At 38.3% G+C, this 24,337-nt stretch overlaps 1 protein-coding gene across 5 annotated transcripts in view; it reads right to left on the reverse strand.

The window, feature by feature from the left end:
- The window catches only part of RUFY3 (RUN and FYVE domain containing 3), a 110,063-nt gene that overhangs the window by 53,565 nt on the left and 32,161 nt on the right, over window positions 1–24,337 (reverse strand). For 2 of the 5 annotated variants that reach the window (XM_023190256.3, XM_023190259.3), the window contains exon 2: window positions 17,574–17,627. The exons of the other annotated variants lie outside the window; for them this stretch is intronic. In XM_023190256.3, coding sequence (XP_023046024.1) covers window positions 17,574–17,627 — 54 coding nt within the window. The remainder of the gene's footprint in view (window positions 1–17,573; window positions 17,628–24,337) is intronic. 5 annotated transcript variants of the gene reach the window in all.

The following is a 24,337-nucleotide window of genomic DNA, read 5'->3' on the forward strand; positions in this document are numbered from 1 at the left end:
GGTATTTTATTATTCTTTAAACTATGCACTAGCATTATTAGTATAATGCAGTACTAGAACTTAATCAACTCCCACATTTTTAAGTCTTAGCATACAGTGTGTATGGCTCACATCAACCAGACAGATAAACTATTTGGGGAAAGGGGCCAAGTGACACATTTTATTGTACTCATTACCTTCATTTATTGGTGCTTACACTGTGCCAGCACTGTGGGCTGCCTCTTACAATTATGATCTCCATCTCTCCTTACAACATGCTGTGAGACGGTCACCAATACAACGGTTTTACAGGGAAGGAAAATGAGACTTAAGAGAGTAAAGCTTCAACTGCTCTGCCCTGACTCACTGTATGACCTCGGGCAAGTCACCATCCCATTTTAGGTCACTCAAATAGTTGCAGCTGGCCCATGGGCACAGCCAGTAATCAATGACAGAGCCAGAGGCCAGACTCCTCCTGATCATTCTTTTACATGATTATTTTACCTACTTATTCTCTCATCATATTTAGGTATTCTCCCTTCTTTCCGGTGCTAAAAAAGGCCCATAAGAGCGAGGTGGTCCAAGGTGTAACAGTTTATAAGTGGCAGAATCTGGACCTGGATCTGACGTGAAAGCTAATGCTCTCTTTACCTTATGCCACGTGTATCCTCTCAAATATCAAATATACCAAATTTGTACTGAAAACTAAAGAAGGCCTAGAGCTCTATGACATATTCCATTTCTTCTTAGGAAGACTAAAAATACTAATAAGGCTATGCTTTCATAATACAAATAAGTCACTTAACAAAAAACAGACTGTTTAATGCAAATTATCCCAAGCAATTTTCTTCATACAATGTTTTTATTTATATCTGCTTTCAAAGTTAAATGAGCAGAGTCAAATGGTCAAATTCTAAATTAATCTTCTCATTAAGTTTAAGGACTTATGGATTTGCAATTCCAACTATATAAATCTTGGTTTGTTGTCATGTTGTCTGAGGTTACTTTTGGAGATACACTTTATGTGAGAGTCAGAATTGGTATACATTACCATTAATTCTTTCTTGCATAACAACAAATGTTTTAGGGTCATAGCTTAAATGTGGGTCTCTTTGTTCATGATAGATCAACTTGTCAAGGGTAGTATTCTCACAAAAGAACAGTAAAATACATGGAAAACTATGCTCTGAAAGATAGCCATGAAGAACAACTATCAGATAATTTCCATTTATTACCAGCATGTATGTACATTCTAGTGTTTCTGACCTCCTATAACTACTCGAAAAAAGGAATAGAGCAGGGGTGTGGGTATGAATGTGTGTAGAGGGCTACTAGCCTTCCCACCTAACATCTCCCAGTAGATGGCAGGAGACTGTGGTTGGTGCTGGATAACTGCCTGCCCATAAGGTAACTCTGAGGCATTCACTCTGCCTCAAGCCTGTAGACCATTAATTCAGGAACTTATAACAAGACTAAACAATGCTGCTAGTCAAAGTTTATAAGCTGATTCCAACATAGTGAGAACTAGTCATGTGGGGGAGAGATAGACTTGGGTTAAGTAAAAAATATCATATTGAGACATTTTTCCAGAAGTAGTGATAGATTTATACCAACCCATCTACATTTTCTCATGTTGTTCTTCTTATAATCTGCAGTAGAAATGTTTAAGACATCTGGCTGAGGTCTGGAGTGCATGAACTACAGACAGGTTAACTAGCGTCTATGGGAATTAAATTTCTGATAACATGGACTCCATTAGTAAGGCGCTATAATCTATTTAAACTAACTTCCATCAAACATAAACAACCTACCCATTCTTTAAAAAACACTACTCTCAACCTTGGCACTGCTGACATTTTAAGCTAGATAATTCATTTTTACGGGGCTCTGTTCTGAAAACTGATTTTCACAGCAACCCAGTTGTGGGTAACACTAGATGTCAGTAGCACTGACAGCTGTTTTTGGTGGGTTAAGACAACCAAAAACGTCTCCAGACACTGGCAAATAATCTTTGGGAGATTAAGTCAGGTCCTTCTACATTGAGAACTACTAATCCAAACAAATGAAAAGTCAAACAAAAATCTGTTATAGTAATTTGATGGTTAGATATAAGAGCTTAAAAGTAACAATTCACTCTAGTTAGAATGGCTATTACTAACAAGACAAAAAATAAAAAATGCTGGTGTGAATGCAGAAAAAAGGGAATTCTTATACACTGCTGGGGAATGTAAATTAGTATAGCCTTTATGGAAAACTATACGGTGGTTCCTCAAAAAACTAAAAATAGAACTACCATATGATTCAGCAATCCCACTACCAGATGTTTATCCAAAGGAAAGGAAATCAATGTAACAAAGAGATATCTGCATTCCCATGTTTAATTCAGCACTATTCACAATAGCCAAGATATGAAATCAACCTAAGTGTCATCAACATGAATAAAGAAACGTGGTACATACACACACACACACAATTCAGCCATGAAAAGAACGAAATCCTATGATTCATGGCCACATGGATAAGCCTAAAGGACATTATGTTAAGTGAAATAAGTCAGGGACAGAAAGATAAATACCACATGCTCTCACTCATATGTGGAAGCTAAAAAAGTTGAGCTCATAGAAGTAGAGAGTAGAATTGTGGTTTTTAGAAAATGAAAAGTATGGAGGAGGGGAAGATAGGGAGAGGTTGGTTAACAGATACAAAGCTACAACTAGATGAGTAAGTTCTAGTGTTCTGTAGCATTGAACTTTTAAAATATTTTCAAATAGCTAGAAGAGAGGATTTTGAATATTCCCAAAATAAATAAATGAGTGTTTGAGGTAAGAGATATGCTAATTACCCTGATTTGATCATTACATTGTATACATGAGCCAAAATATCAGTCTGTACCCCTAAATATGTACAATTATTACACATCAAAAATTTAAAAAAGAATTTATTGCTCATTGTTAATTAACACAAAAGCTAAAATGAGTATTATTTAATGCTTATTATTGACATTTTTGTGCTGAATAGTATACAAAAGTATGGCTATTTAGTCTTGCTATGTTGCTCAGACTAGTCTTGAACTCCGGGCCTCGAGCCATCCTCCCATGTTGGCCTCCCAAAGTGCTGGGATTAAAGGTATAAGCTACCACACCTGGCCTACAAATAATGTTGGCTGCTAATAATGAATATTAAATCATTAACCTGATGTGTTACAGAATATTTTCTATTCAACATTACTTGTCTTAAATCCTATTCAAGTATAAAACGATTTTGCAAAACTAACCTATCCTGTTAAAAAGGCTGCAATGACCTGACAGAGTATGGAGGGGCTTCTGAGGGCAGGTCAAGTTCTGTTTGTTGGTGGGTGTTTATTATGTGAGCATGTTGAGTGTGTAACATTGTACTGAGCTGAATACTTATAGGATTCTTTTCTGTGTATTTTGTACTTTTAACTATATAAAGTAAAAAAAGATTCTGTTATATTGTATAAGCCAGAAAGCCATTTTAAAACATGCATGACTTTCATGATATCATCAGTCAAGCTTTTCCTATGAGTAAAATTATTTAAAATTTAAAAATGTTCACAACACTGGCATTTAACACCATTATTCCAATAGAGAACTTTCATGCAATTATTTTTTCAATACATATTGAACATCTACTATGTGTTAGATATTGTGTTTAATGTTAGAAATAACAGAGGTAATAATAGACTTAGTCCCTGCCATCAAAGTGCTTACTATTTATCAAACTTGGTTAATATAAACTTACAGAGAACAAATAGGGCAGTGTACAGCAAACACCTGAAATTCCAGGATAAACGTAATCATATTTAACAAGATCTATTTTATTCCATGACAATTTTTTTTTTTAATTTTTTAATTTTTCAGAAGGAGTTTCACTCTTGTTGCCCAGGCTGGAGTGCAATGGCATGATCTTGGCTTACTGCAACCTCCTCTTTCAGGGTTCAAGCGATTCTCCTGCCTCAGCCTCCCAAGTATCTGGGATTACAGGCATGTGACACCACGCCCAGCTAATTTTGTATTTTTAGTAGAGACGGGGTCTCACCATATTGGTCAGGCTGGTGCTGAACTCCTGACCTCGGGTGATCCACCCGCCTCGGCCTCCCAAAGTGCTGGGGATTACAGTTGTGAGCCACTGTGTCTGGCCCAGGACAAATAATTTTAAATGTTCTGTTTGTTTTGTTTTGATTTCTGAGGCAGGATCTTGCTCTGTTACCCAGGCTGGAGTGCAGTGGCACAATCACAGCTCACTGTAGTCCCAACCTCCCAGGCTCGAGTGATTCTCCCACCTCGGCCTCCTAAGTAGCTGGGATAATAAACAAGTGTATGCAACCATGCCCAGCTCATTTTTTTTAAATTTTTTGTAGAGACAGGGTCTCCCTATGTTGCCCAGCCTCAAACTCCTAAGATCAAGTGATCCTCTCACCTCAGCCTACCAAAGTAATGAGATTACAGGCATGGGTCACCACACCCAGCTAATCAAATTTTTTGTTGTTGTTGTTAAATGACATAAACCTATTCTATGGAAATGTTAGTTTTCTATATTTCTTAAAACTAAGATAATTGATATGTCATTAATTTAGGGTTTCAGGCAGGCTGTAAGCAAAACACAGTTTCCTCTGACATTGGGTACACTTCTGTGGAGAAGACTGAGAAGTACTGCAACTACACTGCAGTAAGAACTCCAACAAAGGCATATACAGGATACCGGGGGAATATGCATAGGAGAAAGGTATCTGACCTGGCTCCCTATTTTTCCTTCAACTTTAGGGGCCAGGTGTGTTTCTATATCTATCTATTCTTAATGGCATCTCAGGTATCATATTTCTACTCAAAAATAAGAAAATTTACTTAAGTACCACTTTCTCTAGATTGAAATCTGTTAAAGGGGTTTGTCAAAAAAAATTTAACCAGCCAGGCGTGGTGGCTCACACCTGTAATCCTAGCACTTTGGGAGGCCGAGGCAGGTGAATTAACTGAAGGCAGGAGTTTGAGACCAGCCTGGCCAACACGGGGAAGCCCCATCTCTACTAAAAATACAAAGTTAGCTGGGTGTGGTGCTGGGCACCTGTAATCCCAGCTACTCAGGAGGCTGAGGCAGAAGAATCACTTGAACCTGGCAGAGACTGCAGTGAGCCAAGATTGTGCCACTGCACTCCAGCCTGGGCGACAACAGCAAAACTCTGTCTTGGGAAAAAAACAAAACAAAAAACCATAAATTTACTTGTCCTCATTGCTACCTTTTCTTCGTAACAGTATAATCAATGATGAACTTCACTGAGTTAGGACTTCTCATCTATGGAGTCAATTAAACTATTATATGACTTCAGGCAAGAAATCTCACCTCTTTGAAGCCTCAATTTCCTCATCAGTAAAATGAGAGGGTTGGGCTTGTTCAGTTTTTTCCCTTGGAAACCATGCACATTCATATCAGTCATTAAATAATGACATATAGCAGCACTGATTCTCAAAGGGAGAGACATATTAATATACCTGGAACCACAGAAATGACATGTTCTGTTTGGAAAACCCCACAAATGACCGATAACAAATGAACTAGATCCTGTCTGCTCTCTGGTCTTGGAACATCAACACTGGCATAACCAGGAAAGCTTTTAGATATGGGAAGCTGTAGAGGTTTTGCACTTTTACTAGATCCCCAGGCAATCTGTATGTGCATTAAAGTTTGAGAAGCATTGACCTAGATCACTCTCCTAGCTAGCATATTATAATGCCATGATTTCACAGTTGGCTTCATCAAGGGCAACTAACATACATGTATATAAGTAGAAAGCCCTAGGAGGAAGGAAATAATAAAGATTAGATCAGAAAAAAATTAAACAGCAAAAACAACTACTGAGAAAAATCAATAAAATCCAAGGTTGGTTCTTTGACAAGATCAACAATATTGACATTTAGCTAGGCTGATCAGTAGAAAAGGGAGAGGATTCAAATTACTAAAATCAGGAATGAGAGAGGGAACAGTAGTACTGACATTACAGAAACAAGGATTATAAGGGAATACTATGGACAACTGTATGCCAACATACTAAATAATCTGGACAAAACAGACAATTTCTTAGAAAGACACAAACTACCAAAACTGACATAAGAAATAGGAAATCTGAAGAGAACTACAAGTAAAGATCCTGAATTAGTAATAAAAAAAAAAAAAATAGCACAACAGAGGAGGCCAGAACCAGAGCCTCATTGTTAAAATCTACCAATAATTTAAGGAATTGACACCAATCCTTGACAGACTATTCCAAAAATAAGAAGAGAGAACTTCCTAACTTATTCTATTATAGTAATATTACCTTGAGACCAAATCAGATAAAGGTATCGTAAGAAAACTATAGATCAATACTCTGTATGAATACAGACACAAAAATCCTAAACAAAATACTGGCAAATCAAATCCAGCAACATGTAAAAAGGATTATATGACTGGACCAAGTGGGATTAATCACAGAATGCAAGGTCGGTCCAACACACAAAACTCAATCAATGTAATACACCAAATTAACAGAGTAAAGAAAGACATCACATGGTCATTTCATTAGAAACAGACAAAGCACTTGACAAATTCCAATAGCCAATATAACAAAAATGTTAATGATATAAACATTCAACAAACTAGGAAGAGAACTTCCTTAGCTTGACAAAGGGCATCTACAAAAAACTCACAGCTAACAAACTTGATGGCAAAAGACTGGATGGTAAAAGACTGAAGGCTTTCTCAAAGATCAGGAACAAGACAAGGATGTCCACTTTTGCTACTTCTAACCAAATTGTATAGGAGGGTCTTGCTAGGGCAAATAGGCAAGAAAAGGAAATGAAAGGCATCCAGTTTGAAAAGAAGTAAAACTATATTTGCAGATGACATGATCTTATATATAAAAAATCCTAAGGAATCCACACACACACAACGTATGTAAATAAAATCAGTTTGGCAAGGTTGTAAGGTACAAGATCAACACGCAAAAATTAATTATCTTTGTATACATTAGCAACAAACAATTCGAAAAAGAAATTTAAAAACAATTCCATTTATAGTAGCACCAGAAAAATATTTACCAATAAACTTAACAAAAGAAGTGCAAGACTTGTACATGGAAAACTACAAAACTTTGCTGAAAGACATTTTAAAAGATCAGGCTGGGTGCGGTGGCTCACCTCTGTAATCCCAGCACTTTGGGAGACTGAAGTGGGTGGATCACTTGTGGTCAGGAGTTCAATACCAGCCTGGCCAACATGGTGAAATCCCATCTCTACTAAAATTACAAAAATTAATATTTGCAACAAATGGTGGTAGGATAATTGGATATCCAAATGCAAAATAATTTTTTAAAAAAGCTCAAAATAGATCTGAGACCAAAGTGTAAGAGCTAAAACTATAAAACTCTTAGAAGGAAATACAGGTCTAAATATTTTATAACCATAGACTAGGCAATGGTTTAGCAACAAAATAAAAAATAGGTATGGTGGACTTCATCAAAAATAAAAACATTTGTGTTTCAAATGACATCATCAAGAAAGTGAAAAGACAACCTACAGAATGGCAGAAAATATTTGCAAATCAGATCCAATATCCAGAATGTATAAAGAATTATTATGATTTAACAACAGAAGAGAAATAATCCTAGTAAAAAAGAATGGGCAAAGGCTTGAAATATACATTTCTGCAGAGAAGAGAGACAAATGACCAGAAAGCATATGAAAAGATGTTAATTAGAGAAATACAAATCAAAATTATGAGATACTTTTCACACTCACTAGGATAACAATAATAATTTTTATTCATTGAAGAAAATGGTATTAGCAAGAATGTGGAAAACTGGAAACTTTTGTGCATTGCTTGTAGGAGTGTAAAACGGTCCAGCTGCTTTGGCAGTCTGGCAGTTCTCCAAAAAATTAAACATATGAGTTATTTGACCCAGCAATTCAACATTTTCAATATTAAAACATGTCCACACATCATAAAAATGCCTACAATAGAGACTGGAGACTACTAGAGGGTGGTGGGAGGGAACCAGAAAAACTAACTGTTGGGTACTATGCTCACTACCTGGGTGACAGGATGAATCATACCCCAAATCTCAGCATCACACAATATACCCATGTACCAAACCTGCACATGTAGCCCCTGAATCGAAAACAAAAGCTGAAATTATTTTAAAAATATATCCACACAAAATGTATACATTAATGTTCACAGTAGTATTCATCATTTGCCCCAAAGTGAAACAAGCCAAATGTCTACCAACCGATAAATAGACAAAATAAGATATGCCCATACAATAAAATATTAATCCATAAAAAGAAATGAAGTTATGATACATGCTACAACATGGATAACCCTTGAAAACATATGCTAAGTGAAAGAAGCCTGACACAAAAGGCCACATATTTTATGATTTTGTTTATATAAAATGCCCAGAATAGGCAAATCTACGGAGAGAGACATAATGTAAATACTTGAAGAAGCTCCTCAAAAAAAAAATCTGCAGAGACAGAAAATGGACTAGTGGCTGCCAGTGGCTGGGAGGAGGAAGAATAGAGAGTGGTTATTAATGGGTATAGAGTTTCTTTTTAGAAAAGCTGTTGAAAATATTCTCGGATTAGAGAGTGGTGATGGATGCACAACTTTTTGACTATACTAACCACCACTGAATTATACTTTAAAGTGATAACCTTTATGGTATATGAACTGTACCTCAATAAGGCTATTATTAGAAAAAAAAACTAAAATATTTAGATGTAATAATAATATATATCTTGTATGTATCTTGATTCAAATAAACCAACTAAAAAAAGACATATTTGAGACCATCAACAGACTTTGAAAACGGGCTGAGACACTATAAGACTTTGTTGTCAATTTCGTTAGTTGTGACACTGAAGGATTTACAGGTGTTGAGATGTAATGTTTGGAGTTTGCTTTAAAATGCTCCAGAAACAAACATGGAGGTATTAAATAAGATTGGCAATAATTGCTGAAGCTGGTGATGGAGATATTTGAGCTCATTAAGCTATTCTTTTTACGTAATATAAAAAGTTGTGTAATTAAGCTGGGCATAGTGGTATGCACCCATAGTCCTAGCTACTTGGGGCTGAGGTAAGGCAGGAAGAGATCAAAGCTACGGTGAGCTATGAGAGCTATGATCATGCTACTGTACTCCGGCCTGGGCAACAGAGTTGAGACTCTGTCTCTAAAAAAAAAAAAGTTCCATAATTAAAAAAGTAAAAAATGTAAAGTAGAAGTAAAATTCTGGCTGGGCACGGTGGCTCACTCCTGTAATCCCAGCACTTTGGGAGGCTGAGGCTGGCAGATGGACAGCTTGACTACAGGAGTCAAGACCAGCCTGGGCAACAAGGTGAGACCCTCTCTCCATAAAAAAACACACAAAAAATTAGCTGGGTGTGGTAGTACACACCTGTGGTCCCAGTTCCTTGGGAGGCTGAGGTGGGAGGATGGCTTGAGCCTGGGAAGTGGATGCTGCAGTGAGCTGTGCCACCACATTCTAGCCTGAGCAACAGAGTGAGATCCTGTCTCAAAACAAACAAACAAACAAAAAAAAACAAACAACAACAACAACAAAAAAAAAAAAACAAGAAAAGAAAAAAGACATTCTGCTTTCTCTTGCTCCAGGTAAAGGTTTAGCTGCTGGCCTCCTGTATATAAACAACAAAAACAACAAAAAACCCTTTTGATGGGCTTTAGCATTGAAATGAGTCAGCTTATTTAACCAAAACCATTCTTTTTATATACTCTTACTCATTCTTGGTTAGGTGTACATTTCTCTAATCTTTAATAGAGTTTTTAAAAAAAAAATTAGCTTGCACAAGAGCTCCCTAGGAAACACACTGATTTCTTCTTCACTGGGCTCCCATATCATAAAATAACAATTTTAGTTTTGGAAAGTTTCCCAGACTTCTTCAGTTTCCTTTACCTGAGCATTCCATGCTGCAGAAGAATACCTAGATTTCTGGAAACATTTAGAAGTTAGGACAACAGTTAACCTTTGTTTTGATACAACATAAGAAATTTAGGTGGTAAATACAACCCAAGAGTTCCTTGCTTTGCTCAATTTATTGCATAAAAATAATTTAAATGTTTTGGGCTTTACCTAGTATCGAAAAAAAAAAAAATAGAAAAAGAAACAATTTAAATGGATGTGAGAGGGCCATGATACGATCTCACAGTTAGATCTATGATCTAGAAGGGTTAGATCTGTTTCTCTCATATTCCTTGAGTGATGCTGGGGGAAATTCTCATTCTTCTGTTTCATCTGTAAAATGTTGGGGGAGACAATCCTCCTTGGACCTCTTGTGTGCCTACATTTCTTTACTGGCTTATATCAAGACTATAAGGCCCTGACCACTTTTTCCTGGGCCATTTATGGAGCTGATAATGAGAGAGGAGGCTTTCTTACTGCTTCCTATAAAAACAATGGGTTCTCCCAACTTGGCCTTCTTCATCTGCAACACAAACCTACCACGTGTGAGCATGTCACTGAGTCATACGGTGTCACCCCATGGGACTCTGGTCCAAGAGGAACTGGCACAGATATGCAGATGCTCAGGCTGCTTGCACTGTCATGAGTAATAAAGTCCTTTGCCTCTGACCTAGGAGTCTTGTATTTTTTGCCAGTATCCAAGAAACAGTAAGAGGCTTTATTAGTTTGCTAAAGCAGGTAAACCTCAGATCTGACAAAAACCATGAATAATCGCTGTCCTTAGTTTAACTCCCTGGAATATTGTACATTTGTACTCCAAATGAGATAACACCAAAAGTAATATGAATAAAAGCATGATAAATCTCAATATACTGCAGTACTTGAGGTAGATCCTAAATGTTGTGGTATCACAGAACACGTGAAGGACAGTATTCCAAGTGGTTGGAATGGGTGTGTGAGGTCAGGTGGAGAATATAAGAGTGGAATGGGGAGTTCTCACTGAGGAGAACTGGAAAACACAGGTAGGGTAGAGTCAGATCAAGAGGTCTCTGAAACTAGACTTGGATATTAATGAAGGAAGCAATGGGAACCACTGTAGTTTTGAGCAGGGAATCAGCGTAACTAAAATTCTGTTTGGGGATGATTAATCTGAGAATATTATGCAAAATGAATTTGAGGGAAGAGAATCAAAATGGTCTGCCATGAAGAATTGTAGTGATTCAAGTTTAGATAGTCATTAGAAGAGAGAAAGGAAATGAAGGGGTCAAGAATAACACCAAGGTTTTTGCCCTGAGAGACTGAAACAGTGTGCTATAAAGGGAAATGACAAAGTTGAGTAACTGTTATGGAGGTAAAGGGCAAAATAAACTTGGTTTTGGATATCATAAAGGATATTTATGTGGAAAGATTTTCAACATATCATTTTTAAAGACAAGGTCTCACTATGTTGCCCAGGCTGGACTTGGACTCATGGGCTCAAGCAATCCTCCCATCTCAACCTCCTGAATAGATGGGTCTACAGGAATGCAACCACCATGCCCAGCTTTCAAGATATTTTTGATCACATAGTTGTAAATGCAAATGGAAGTTTGGAGTTAGAGAGTCATCAGCATAGGACAATAATAACAATTAAGAGAAAAGATGCTTTCACAAGGAGATGTTTTAAAGAGAAATAGAAGTATGCAAGGTTACTAGCCTAGCCTTTAAAGTATGCACACAATTACAGGCTGGAAACAGAGCCAAAACAGTCCTTTCAGGAATTTTTTTTTTTTTGGCACACACCTAGATAGTGGCTAGAGTACAAATGGATATATACCAGAGAGGCAGCACAGGATACTAGAGTGTCTTTCAAACAAAGGTCACAACCCTTTAGTGGGTCACAAAATCAATTTTATGTCCTATATAGTAAGGTTATGTATTGTTTCAGGAAACTTCTAAGATACATACAAATAAATGATGGGTGTACTGAGTTCTGGATGAAGATGTATTTTTACAGTGGTTCTTGTGTCAAATAAGTTTAAAGAACTTTGGTGTAGTGGTTAACAGCACAAGCTCTAAAGCTGGTCTGTGGGAGTTTGAACTCTATTCAAACTCTTCCCTAGCTGGGTGACCTTGGGAAAAGTTTTTTCTCTTGTTGCATTTTCTGTTTTGAGATAATTGAGGAATCACATGAAATTGTAAGAAATAATATAGAGAGATACCATGTACTTTTAACCTAGTTCTCCCAAGGGTATCTTGCAAAACTGTAGTACATTATCATAACCAGGATACTGATGTTGAATTACAGTCAAGACACAGAACATTTCCATCACAACAAGGATCCCCCATATTGACGTTTTATAGCCATGCCCACATCCCTCCTTGCCCCTACCCCATCCTCAACCCATGCCAACCACTAATCTGTTCATTTCTATAGTTTTATCTCTTCAAGAATGTTATGTAAATAGAATCATACAGTACGTAACCATTAAAATTGACTTTTTATTACTCAGCATAATTCTCTGAAGAATCATTCAGGTTGTTGCACGTATCAATGGTCTGTTCCTTTTTACAACTGACTAGTATTCCACTGGGAAACTTTCTTAAACTCTGTATGCGTCACTTTCCTTATCTATAAAATGGTGACAGGGTTCTGAAGGGTAAACAAGTTCTTATACGCAAGCATTTAGAAGTGCTTGGAATATACTAAGGAAAAAAGTTGTTAGCTACTGCAATTATTATGGTCTTCCATATATACATAACTGTTTTTTGTTTTTTGAGACAGTCTTGCTCAGTCACCCAGGCTGGAGTGCACTGGTGCAATCTCAGCTCACTGCAACTTCCACCTCATAGCTTCAAGTGATTTACTTGCCTCAGCCTCCTGAGTAGCTGGGACTACAGGCACCCGCCACCACACCTGGCTAATTTTTTTTTTTTTTTTTTTTTTTTAGGAGTCTTGCTCTGTCGCCCGGGCTTGAGTGCAGGGGCATGATCTTGACTCACGTCAACTTCTGCCGCCCTGGCTTAAACGATTCTCGTGCCTCAGCCTCCCAGGATCTGTGATTACAGGCGCCTGCCACCATGCCTGGCTATTTTTTTGTATTTTTAGCAGAGACGGGGTTTCACCATGTTGCCCAGGCTGGCCTTGAACTCCTGGCATCAGGTGATCTGCCCACCTCGGCATCCCAAAGTGCTAGGATTATAGGCGTGAGCCACCACGCCCCACCAATTTTGTTGTTGTTGTTTGAGAGGGAGTCTCACTCTATTGCCCAGGCTGGAGTGCAGTGGCGCGATCTCAGCTCACTGCAACCTCTGCCTCCCAGTTTCAAGCAATTCTCCTGCCTCAGTAATTTTTTGTATTTTTAGTAGAGATGGGTTTTGTCATGTTGGCCAGGCTAGTCTCGAACTCCTGAGCTCTAGTAATCTACCTGCCTCGGTTCCCCAAAGTACTGGGATTATAGAAGTGAACCACCATTCCAATTTTATTTAACTTAATAAGCTTACTGAATGATGATGTGGCACAGTGCTAGAAGCTAATAAAATCTCTTAAGATATGTTTCTTCTGTTTTTCAACATGCATCAAGTCTTAACACCCTCTGCCCCCAAATATTAAGGAACTAGTATGCAATTTTGGTAGGTAAAATTTTACACAGGTATATTATTGCCTAAATTCAAGTACTGTCCTGACCATTTTAATCCTCGGAGAGACGGGCAGTAATCCGGGCAACTGCAAATTTACAAAATCTGTTCAAAAGGCTTGTAATGAGTACAGACAGGAATTCGATACTTATTGAAAAACTAAAGGTAATAAGCTATGTGCCTTTTATTATTTAATGTTCATAATTTCCCTAGTGAGTTTCAAAACATTTTAGACACAAATTACTAGCATATAAGGAAAGGAGATGCAATATAATAGGTGTTGTACATAATACAATTCTACCCTAAGAAGACACTTCATATTCTAGTAGATATAAGTTACAAACACATAGAATATGAAACTAATCATCACTGTAAAAAATAGTTCAGGTCGGGTGCGGTGGCTTACACTTGCAATCCCAGCACTTTGGGAGGCCAAAGCGGGTGGACCACGAGGTCAGGAAATTGAGACCATCCTGGCAAACACAGTGAAACTCCATCTCTACTAAAAGTGCGAAAATTAGCCAGGCATGGTGGTATGCACCTGTAGTACCAGCTACTCAGGAGGCTGAGGCAGAAGAATCACTTGAAACCGGGAGGTGGAGGCTGCAGTGAGCTGAGATTGCATCACTGCACTCCAGCCTGGGCAACAGAGTGAGACTCCTGTCTCCTAAAAAAAAAAAAAAAAAAAAAAAAAAAAAAAAAAATTCCAAAGGGCCGGGCGCAGTGGCTCATGCCTGTAATCCCAGCACTTTGGGAGCCTGAGGTGGCCACATCACCTGAGGCCAGGAATTCAAGACCAGCCTAACCAACATGGTGAGACCCTGTCTCTACTAAAAATGCAAAAATTAACCAGATGTGGTGGCATGTGGCTGTAGTCCCAGCTACTCTGGAGGCTGAGGCAGGAGAATTGCTTCAATCCGGGAGGTGGAGGTTGCAGTGAGCGGATACGATGTCATTGCACTCCTGCCTGGGCAACAAGAGTGAAACTCCATCTCAAAAAAAAAAAAAAAAAAAAAAAAAAAAAATCGAAATAAGAAGCTTCAATTGTGACAGAACTGAAACAAAAAACAAAAACAAGTACCAGTTCAAATCTGTAACCCACTAGAGTCTGTTATTTTAAAAATTTTTAGGAGGCCAGAAGCCAGTGTTAACACTTTATCTATTAAAAAGCAAACTATAGCCAGGTGCGGTGGATCAAGCCTCCAATCCTAGTGCTTTGGGAGGCTGAAGTGGGAGGATCGTTTGAGCCTAGGAGTTTGAGACCCTGGGCAATAAAGTGAGACCCTGTCTCTACATACATTACATACATACATTCATACATTCATACATAAAAATTAGCCAGGTGTGATGGCACATGGCCTGTAGTCCCAGCTACTCAGGAGGCTGAGGAAGGAGCCCGGGAGTTCGAGGCTGCAGGGAGCTATGATTATGCCACTGCACTCCAGCCTGGGGAACACAGTGATACCTCCTCTCAAAAAAAATAAAAGGAAATAAAAGCCAACTGTTATGGCACATCTACAATAACAGATGAGAAACAGAATTGAAAACAGCTTAGCAGTTGAAGGTCTCCAGAAAATATCTGAGCCTGCATATATCATCAGCTTTTTCTGAGTCTGAAACGAGGATTCTCCCCAGACCCTGAATTGCTATTGTGTGTTATGTGCAGGTAATACTCCATAACGTATTTCTTTTTGGTACTAGCACTTATTTATAACATCTCCAAGTTATGTAATACAGTTGTGTGAAATGCTGGAATTTTACATAACTGTGATTGAGACCATGAGGCAAGAAAAGTAGAGAAGGATATCAAGAAGAATGAAATGATCAAAAGAGTTGAAGTGAAGCCATCTCCCTCTCCCCATTCTCATTTTGTTTTTAAACTGCATTTCAGAAAGACTTTTCTGTAAAGAGGATCTTGATCAACATTACCATATATTACTTGACTGGAAATCTATTAAGATCATCAAGGTACTGACATAATCAACATTTTCTGGATATTTTATGTACTATACTGTTAAAGTTCATCTCCTCTCCCTTTTGGAGTTCACCTATAATAACCATCCACAAAAATTCCTGCAAAAACAAAATTTAAAAAAGGAGTCTGACTCTCACAGTAGGCTTGATTCTTACATTATTAATACTTTGTATTAAAGAAATAGAATCTTGCCTGTGATGAGTCACGGTAAAGTTCTTTAGAAGGGGATAAATTTTATGAAGCATTTTTTCTTTAATATCTAGTCTATCAAAGGAATTAAAGCCTTAAACCTGGTGGTGCCTAGCCAATAACTATTAATAATAATGATAATAGGCCAGGCACAGTGGTTCACACCTGTAATCCCAGCACTTTGAGGGGCCAAGGCAGGTGAATCACTTGAGGTCAGGAGTTCGAGACCAGCCTGGCCAACATGCTGAAACCCCGTTTCTACTAAAAATACAAAAAAATTAGCTGGGGATGGTAGTATGCACCTATAATCCCAGCTACTTGGAGGCTGAGGCAGGAGAATTGCTTGAACCCCAGGAGGAAGAGCTTGCAGTGACGTGACATCACTCCACTGCACTGCAGCCTGGGCGATGGAGTGAGATTCTGTCTCAAAATAAATAAATAAATAAAATATAATAATAGCAGCCAACACAATAGTAAACATTACACACTAAATGAATCAACACCCTTCTCTTTTTTCTCGTCTGTGAACTGTCAATTAACTAGACAATACTGATTTGTTCTTTCACTGAATTATATGTAATCAGTTATATTAAAAGCAGAATCAAAGACGCCATAAAAATAGTCTGACAAAAGGAAACGAGATGACACTCAGGATTTCAGAATTCCCACATTCAAAGGCAAGTGCTGAAGAAGAAGATACTCTTGGGCATCAACAGAGGGGAAAGCTGCCTTGATTTTGTTTGGTATGACCAGACCTACTGAGGGTAGTACTTATCCCAGGTCTGATTAAGGATATCAAGAAGTTTAAGACAATCTCTGTTCTGAAGGAGTTTACCCTTTAACTAGGTTGATAAACACACAAGAATTAGAGAACAAGTAAAAAGTCTTCATTAAGCTCCAAGTTCTGCAGGAGCAAGTGAATGGAGAAAAGAATGTGGGCCAAAGCTGTCAAAGAGTAAATTGTGGAAATCCTATAAGGACTGAAGGGTTGGCAGGTGGCACACCTGCCACAGGCACAGGAGGGGGAAGGGTGTAAACACATGAGATGTCACAGGAACAAAGTAGGAGAGGAGGACGTGGGCAGAGAAAGGTCAGTCTGGGCAGAGTGGTGGATGTGTATGTGTCAGGGTGTGTGTGCTAAAGCAAAGTGGGAACATGTAAAATGATAAAGTAGAGCCAAATCTCAATTTTTCTATTTTTAGTACAAAATGTTTAAATCACCCTGAGCTCCCTATAGTTAGCTGCCTTGATACAGAAGAAACACTGATTGGTTTGGGGAACCTTTCCACATTAGAACATACATGCTACTTTAAAAAGATAATCACACCATTCCATGTTTCAGTCTCTTGCATGAAGAAGAAAAAATTAACAAAAAATAATTATACCAGAAAGGAATGCTATTACACGACAAAGTTGAAAGTGTGTAATGTTATGGAAATCTACAAATCAGAGCAACATTCCAGGCTAAACACTAGATTCGTGGGATCTGTTTGCTTTTGGCTGCTGTGAAATTCACAGAAATACACATACATATATTTATATGAGTAATAAAATTTACACTGTCTCAACAAGCGAAAAAACAGCCATAGCAAAAGCTCGATGTAATCTTGAAATAATGTCTCTTTTAAACACGTTATCAGCAAATATCTTTAAAAAGCAACATAAACATACATTGACACTATTTTACTTGGAACCAAAACATAAAGATTTCCCACTTATTGCCATGGGAAATAAAACCTAAAACTGACATTTCCTCTTATGGAAAACAATTAAAAGGTGGTTAGAAAATTTTAAAAAGCAAGGAAAAAAAAAGCTGAAAGATGTTGGTGTGGCACGCACCTTCTGTATCATCGCGCATTTGCTCCACCAAATCTGTCAAATCCTCCCAAGAGTCTTTGCAAACGGCAAAAAGAAAGGAAAAGAAAGATAAAATGTCATGCAAGCCCAGAAAGAAAAGTGCTATTAAAAACAAGATTTCCATAGGGATAACTGAAAGGGAGGTTCCTAGAATTCTTTCTACTTATCACAGCGATTAACAGTGACAAGGGCTGGGACTACAACCAAATAAGCAGAGATAGCAACTATGGTTATTAAATATGTTTCAAAGCTAAGATTAGTAATTTCAAGGTTTCAAATAAAGGGAAACAAAGATGCATATCCTATTAAAAAGCAACACAGATTTTTTTTTCTATTGAAAATCAAAGGCTCTTTGTATTCTAAGTGTAGGCAACATTAATCTAATTCAACATTTATTTTGATCACTTCAGGGAACTGAAACGTATGTGCAATATATTTCTTTTAGATTCAGGACAAATATTATGATGCAAACTAGTGACTTTTCTTAAAAAAAAAAAAAAAGGCCAAATACTTTTTCCAACTCCCCCTCCCCCAATTCTCCTTCCCCAAAACAAAAATAAAGGAGGTTGCTTTGAAGATACACAAAATAAGTCACATATAATTCAATAAAGTCAGATGTTTATTCAACATACAGAACTAGCAGGATCTGAGGCAGTGACCTACAATCAAGCACATTAATATTTCTGCAGGAAATATTCAGATTAAGTAAAATAAAGTCTATAAATAGCCTCAAGTAAATTCACATCATGTTTTATCACCAAATTAGTTCAGACAAATTTATGAAAAATGCTTTTCGTTTCCAGAGTTTTTCTTTTTTTTTGGAATTAGGTATCTATATATGTAAACCAAATGGCAAGTGTCTCATACAGGAAAAAAAAATACTGTGAGTTGGCTACTATTATTTTATAGTAAATTAGTGCCGAAATACATTATATATAGACATATTTGCACAAGTCATTTTCAGGTACAATCCTTTGACAACATAATGTGCCACAAATCTATATTACGTAGGATTACAGATTCACGAGAATGGACTCTTACCATTCACATTATTACTTTACAGACTTGCTGTGACCAAAAGTCAACAGAGGGAATATTCTCATTTAGTTCTTTATTGTATTTAATTAGAAACTCTATTTGTCACCTTCTAAGATAAAAGCCTACCTTATTAAAGCAAAATATATATATATATATATATAAAGAGCCTCCAAGATTTGTATAGAAAAATGCTCTGGAAAGTGAATTTCTAGGTAGGAATGTGTGGTAGATACCAGGGATCTCTGATTTTTCCTTGGGCATGTCACATCTAGAGTATTTTTCTGTAACGACCAGACATATTTTCTGTTTTCTTCTTAAAACAGAGATTAAAGTTTTAGTATCAGAGTGATGTAATTGATTTAAGCGAACTTTTCTCCCCTAGAAAGTAAAAGGTCTATCTTTACCATGTAAGGTGCTCTCCACTTTACCTTGCCATGCTCAGGACTTTACTACAATAGGTATCATGCCATTCTTTTATACCTCAAAGAAAGATTTGTGAAAGATTTTTAAAAATTGTGCCTTCTAGAATATGTTCATATTATTAAAACAACATAGTTTAGAAATGCTGAGTGGACTGTAGCATGTATAGTGCCAAGCAACTGGTCATGAAAGATTGCGACCATTACTTCATTCCAAAAGCCTGGATTAAATGGTTTAAAATGCTGCACCCCACAAAATTTGGTAACCGTATTTTTAGATGCATATGAATATAGCTTTTTTTTTTTTTTTCAGTCAAGAGTTAAGAGAGACAAAACCAGTCCTGGTGGGCTGAGGCAAGAGGATCATCTGAGCCCAGGAGTTTCATAGCTGGCATGAACAACATAGCGAGATTTCATCTCTCTCTTTTTTTTTTTTTTGAGACGAAGTCTCGCTCTGTAGCCCAGGCTGGAGTACAGTGGCATGATCTCAGCTCACCGCAACCTCCACCTTCCAGGTTCAACCAATTCTCCTGCCTCAGCCTCTAGAGTAACTGGGACCACAGGCGCACGCCACTGAACCCGGCTCATTTTTTGTAATTTTAGTAAAGACGGGGTTTCACCATGTTGGCCAGGCTGGTCTTGAACTCCTGACATCAGGTAATCTGCCCACCTTGGCTTCCCAAAGTGCTGGGATTACAGGCGCGAGCCACTTCGCCTGGCTGAGACTTCATCTCTTTAAGGGAGGAGAGGGGGCGAGAGAGATATAGATGGACACAGGCTGGAATTGTACAAGGGCACTGAATTAGGAAGCATAGCTTATTTAAGATTTACTTAACTAATTTCTTGACTATCATTCTGTTTCAGGTCTAAGAATGAAAAAATCAATAGACTATGTAGCTCTGAAAAGATTTAAGCAGGTGGCACTGTAAACATCTACCCTTAAGGTACATAGTGACTCAATGATAGCAACAGTCTCGTCTGGAAGAACGGGACCCTTGCCCCTCTTGTACTTCTTTTTTCTCTGGATGAGGCAACTGGCTGAATGAAGCTCCTTTTCTACAAAGAAGTGCTTGAATGGACTCAAAAAATGCTTCCCCTTTGTTTATGTATCCATGGTTGTGAAATCTCTTCTTGAGGTAGCCTTTCTCTAGCAGTATTGCTATAGGCAACCAAGTGACAGATTTTACAAGGCCTGGGGGTTATTTTGTCCCCTTGAGACAAAGTGTCTTTGATTTACAGTGTTAATTTTTAGAACTGTATTAGTTTCTTAAGGGAACACCTTTCTGAAGCCCCAAACACAGATACATCACATACATCTTTGAAGGGCTATTGTGAAAATAAAATCTAATAAATTTAAAGTACTTAGCAAATCATAAGTACTCAATGTCAACTTTACACTTACAACTGGATTTCTCTAAGTATATTTGCCATAATTATTCAAAGACAATAGAGTGAATGGAATTTTAAAAAGCCAGCTAAGCTAAATATTAAAAAGGAAAAAAAATAAGTCGACCTAAATAAACCAAATAAGTTAACAGCTGAGGTGCTATTAAACTAACCATAGTATTATTAGCTTGATAACAAAGCAACTGTCATATATTAATTTTCATAAATGCTTTGAGGTTTTGTTCTAATAATCTAGTAATTTAGGCCAAGGCCTACTTTCTCCCCCAAAATATCAGCAAAAATCAACAACAACAACAACAACAAAAACAACAAATAGCCCTAGAAAAGGTAACACATTAAGTCATCAACACTTGAGCCATTTAAATTTTACTGAGGCTGGGTGTGGTGGTTCATGCCTGTAATCCCAGCACTTTGGAAGGCAGAGGTGGGAACACTGCCTAGCCCGTGAGTGTAAGAACAGCCTGCTCAATATAGGGAGACCAAACTATTTGAGAGATCGAAACAGGAGGATCACTTGAGGACAGTAGTTTGAGGCTGCAATAAGCTATGATCATGCCATGGCACTCCAGCCTGGCTGACAGGGTGAGATTCAAAAATAAAGTAATATAAAATAAAAATAAATAAAATAAAATACTATAAATAATAAAAATAAAATAATATAAATAATAAAAATAAAATAAAATTTATTGAGCATTTATGGTGAGCAAAAGACTTTACTAAGGCAATAGAAGTTAAAAAGATGAAACATCCGGCTGGGCATGGTGGCTCACGCTTGTAATCCCAGCACTTTGGGAGGCCAAGGCGGGCGGATCATGAGGTCAGGAGATCAAGACCATCCTGGCCAACATGGTGAAACCCTGTCTCTATTAAAAATACAAAAAATTAGCCAGGCATGGTGGCGCATGCCTATAGTCGCAGCTACTCAGGAGGCTGAGGCAGGATAATTGCTTGAACCCAGGAGGCAGAGGCTGCAGTGAGCCGAGATCGCACCATTGCACTCCAGCCTGGGTGATAGAGCAAAATTCCATCTCAAAAAAAAAAAAAAAAAAGAAAGAAAGAAACACCCATAGACAATGCCCTTGAGATCTAAATAACTATGACACAAGGTTTAAAAGGAATTAAGGCTGGGTGTGGTAGCTCACGCTTGTAATCTCAGCACTTTGGGAGGCCAAGGCAGGCAGATGGCTTAAGTCCAGGAGGTGGAGACTAGCCTAGACAACATGGCGAAACCCTGTCTCTGCCAAAAATACAAAAACAATTAGCCAGGTGTGGTAGTGCATGCCTCTAATCCCAGCTACTGAGGAAGCCAAGGCAGGAGGATTGCTTGAGCCTGGGAGGAAGAGGCTGCAATGAGCTAAGATTGTACCACTTGCACTCTAGCCTGGGTGACAGAGTGAAACCCTATCTCAAAAAAAAAAAAAAAAAAGGAATTAATAGGGCTGGGCATGGTGGTGGCTCCCGCCTGTAAATCCCAGCACTCTGGGATGCCTAAGCGGGCAGATCACTTGAAGTCAGGCGTTTAAGACCAGCCTGGCCAACGTGGTGTAACCTTGTCTCTATTAAAAATACAAAAATTAGCCGGATGTGGTGGTGTGTGCCTGTAATCCCAGCTATTCAGGAGGCTGAGGCAGGAGAACTGCTTGAACTCAGGAGGTGGAGATTGCAGTGAGCTGAGATGGTACCACTGCATTCCAGCCTGGTTGACAGAGCAAGACCCTATCTCAAAAAAAAAAAAAAAGAGGAATTAATATTAGTCACAGAAGTGAAGATAGAACAGATCCTTAGGTGAGCAGCTAGGTGACACTGGAAGGCTAAGGAGGACCAGGCCTGATGGGGAGGGAGGGGATGAGGAAAGGAAGCCCTGACCAGCAGGCCCTTTGCTCTCATGCTGGAATGGCTATGCTGGCAGAGATAATGTCTCTAAGATACTTTAGTTGGGAAGCTGCTGTCCACAGGACTGGACACTGTGGGATTCTCAGACAAAATGTAGTATATCTCATATATACCCTAGCTTTATATCTCTGTAAGAAAGAAAAAGGAAATCCCCGCATGCAGCCTTTTCATCCCAAAAAGCAAATTCTAGCAATCTTAGAAAAGCATGCAGTTTCTCATTGCACAATTAAGAGTAAAAACTCTCTTCTGCTTAGAACACTACTGTTAGCTTAAAAAAAAAGTAGAGAAAGTAGTATATCATGAGGTTTTCAGCTGCTGAACCAACTGTCTTGAAAACCACAACTGTATCCTTTGGAAAGTTCAGATGTTAATACAGCATGAGAAAAATGCAACCAACTGCAGCAGGAAAGACAAAACCAAGCTTTGATAAGTAGCTAATATGAAAGTTTATGATACCATGCTAGTCAACATTTGTTTTAATTGTTTAAAGTAGCTTGGCAATGTGTATAAAAATTAAAAACTAAAAATTGGTAAAATATTCAAGTTATACACATAACAATTTTTCCAAAACTGTCTTGGGTAGAAAAATTTAGAAACAACCTAAATGCCTGTAATACAGAAATAGTCAAAGAAATTATGGCACATCCAGGCCAGGTGCAGTGGCTCACGCCTGTAATCCCAGCACTTTGGGAGGTCAGGGTGGGTGGATCACCTGAGGTCAGGAGTTTGAGACCAGTGTGGCCAACATGATGAAACCCCGTCTCTACTAAAAAAATTAGCTGGGCATGGTCGCGGGCGCCTGTAATCCCAGCTACTCGGGAGGCTGAGGCAAGAGAATCACTTGAACCCGGGAGGTGGAGGTTGCAGTGAGCTGAGACCACGCCATTGCACTCCAGCCTGGGCAACAAGAGCGAAACTCCGTCTCAAAAAAAAAAAAAAAAAAGAAAGAAAAAGAAAAGAAATTATGGCACATCCAACAACTGAAGACATTAAACAAAATGATACAAATTTCAATTTACCCACATGGAAAGATATTGCAGAAACAAGGCAGGTCACAACACAGGTGTGGTATGATCATACATATATACAATTTTGTGAGTTTGCAAGTGAACCTTCAGTGCATACATTGAAAAAGAGCATCTGATACTAAATCTTAACAGTGGTTGTCCCTAGGAGTATTAGAAATGTAGGTGCATTCTATTATTTCGTATTTTATACTTTTCTGTATCTTGTGACTTGCAATGCAAATATATCAGCTCTATAACTAAAGTTGTTTTCATTAAAAATATCCATACATAATAATGCTAAAGACATTTTTTCTTTTCTTTGTTTTTCTTTGAGACAGGGTCTCAACTCTGTCACCCAGGATCAAGCTCACAGCAGCCTCGACCTCCCGGGCTCAAGTAATCTCACCATTCTCCCCTGTCAGCCTCCTGACTAGCTGGGACCACAGGCATGCACCACCACATCCAGCTAATTTTTTTTTGAGACGAAGTTTTGCTCTTCTTGCCCAGGCTGGAGTGCAGTGATATGATCTCATTTCACTGCAACCTCCACCTCCTGGGTTCAAGCACTTTTCCTGCCTCAGCCTCCCAAGTAGCTGGGATTACAGGCGTCCGCCACCACGTCTGGCCAATATTTTGTATTTTTAGTAGAGACAGGGTTTCACCACGTTGGCCAGGCTGGTCTCGAACTCCTGACCTTGGGTGATCCACCCACCTTGACCTCTCAAAGTGCTAGGATTACAGGCATGAGCCACAGCATCCAGTCGCACCCAGCTAATTTTTAATTTTTTTGTAGATACAGGGTTTTGCCATGATGTCCAGGCTGGCCTTGAACTTGTGAGCTCAAGCAATCCACCTGCCTTGGCCTCCCAAAATGTTGGGATTACAGGTGTGAGCCACCACACCCAGCCAATATTTTCTTTAAAAACATTGTTTTCAACACACTGACATACAATTTTGAGAATATTTAATTATGATGAAAAAT

This window comes from Piliocolobus tephrosceles, chromosome 3 (assembly GCF_002776525.5).
Source record: "Piliocolobus tephrosceles isolate RC106 chromosome 3, ASM277652v3, whole genome shotgun sequence".
In the NCBI taxonomy this organism is placed as follows: Eukaryota; Metazoa; Chordata; class Mammalia; order Primates; family Cercopithecidae; genus Piliocolobus; species Piliocolobus tephrosceles.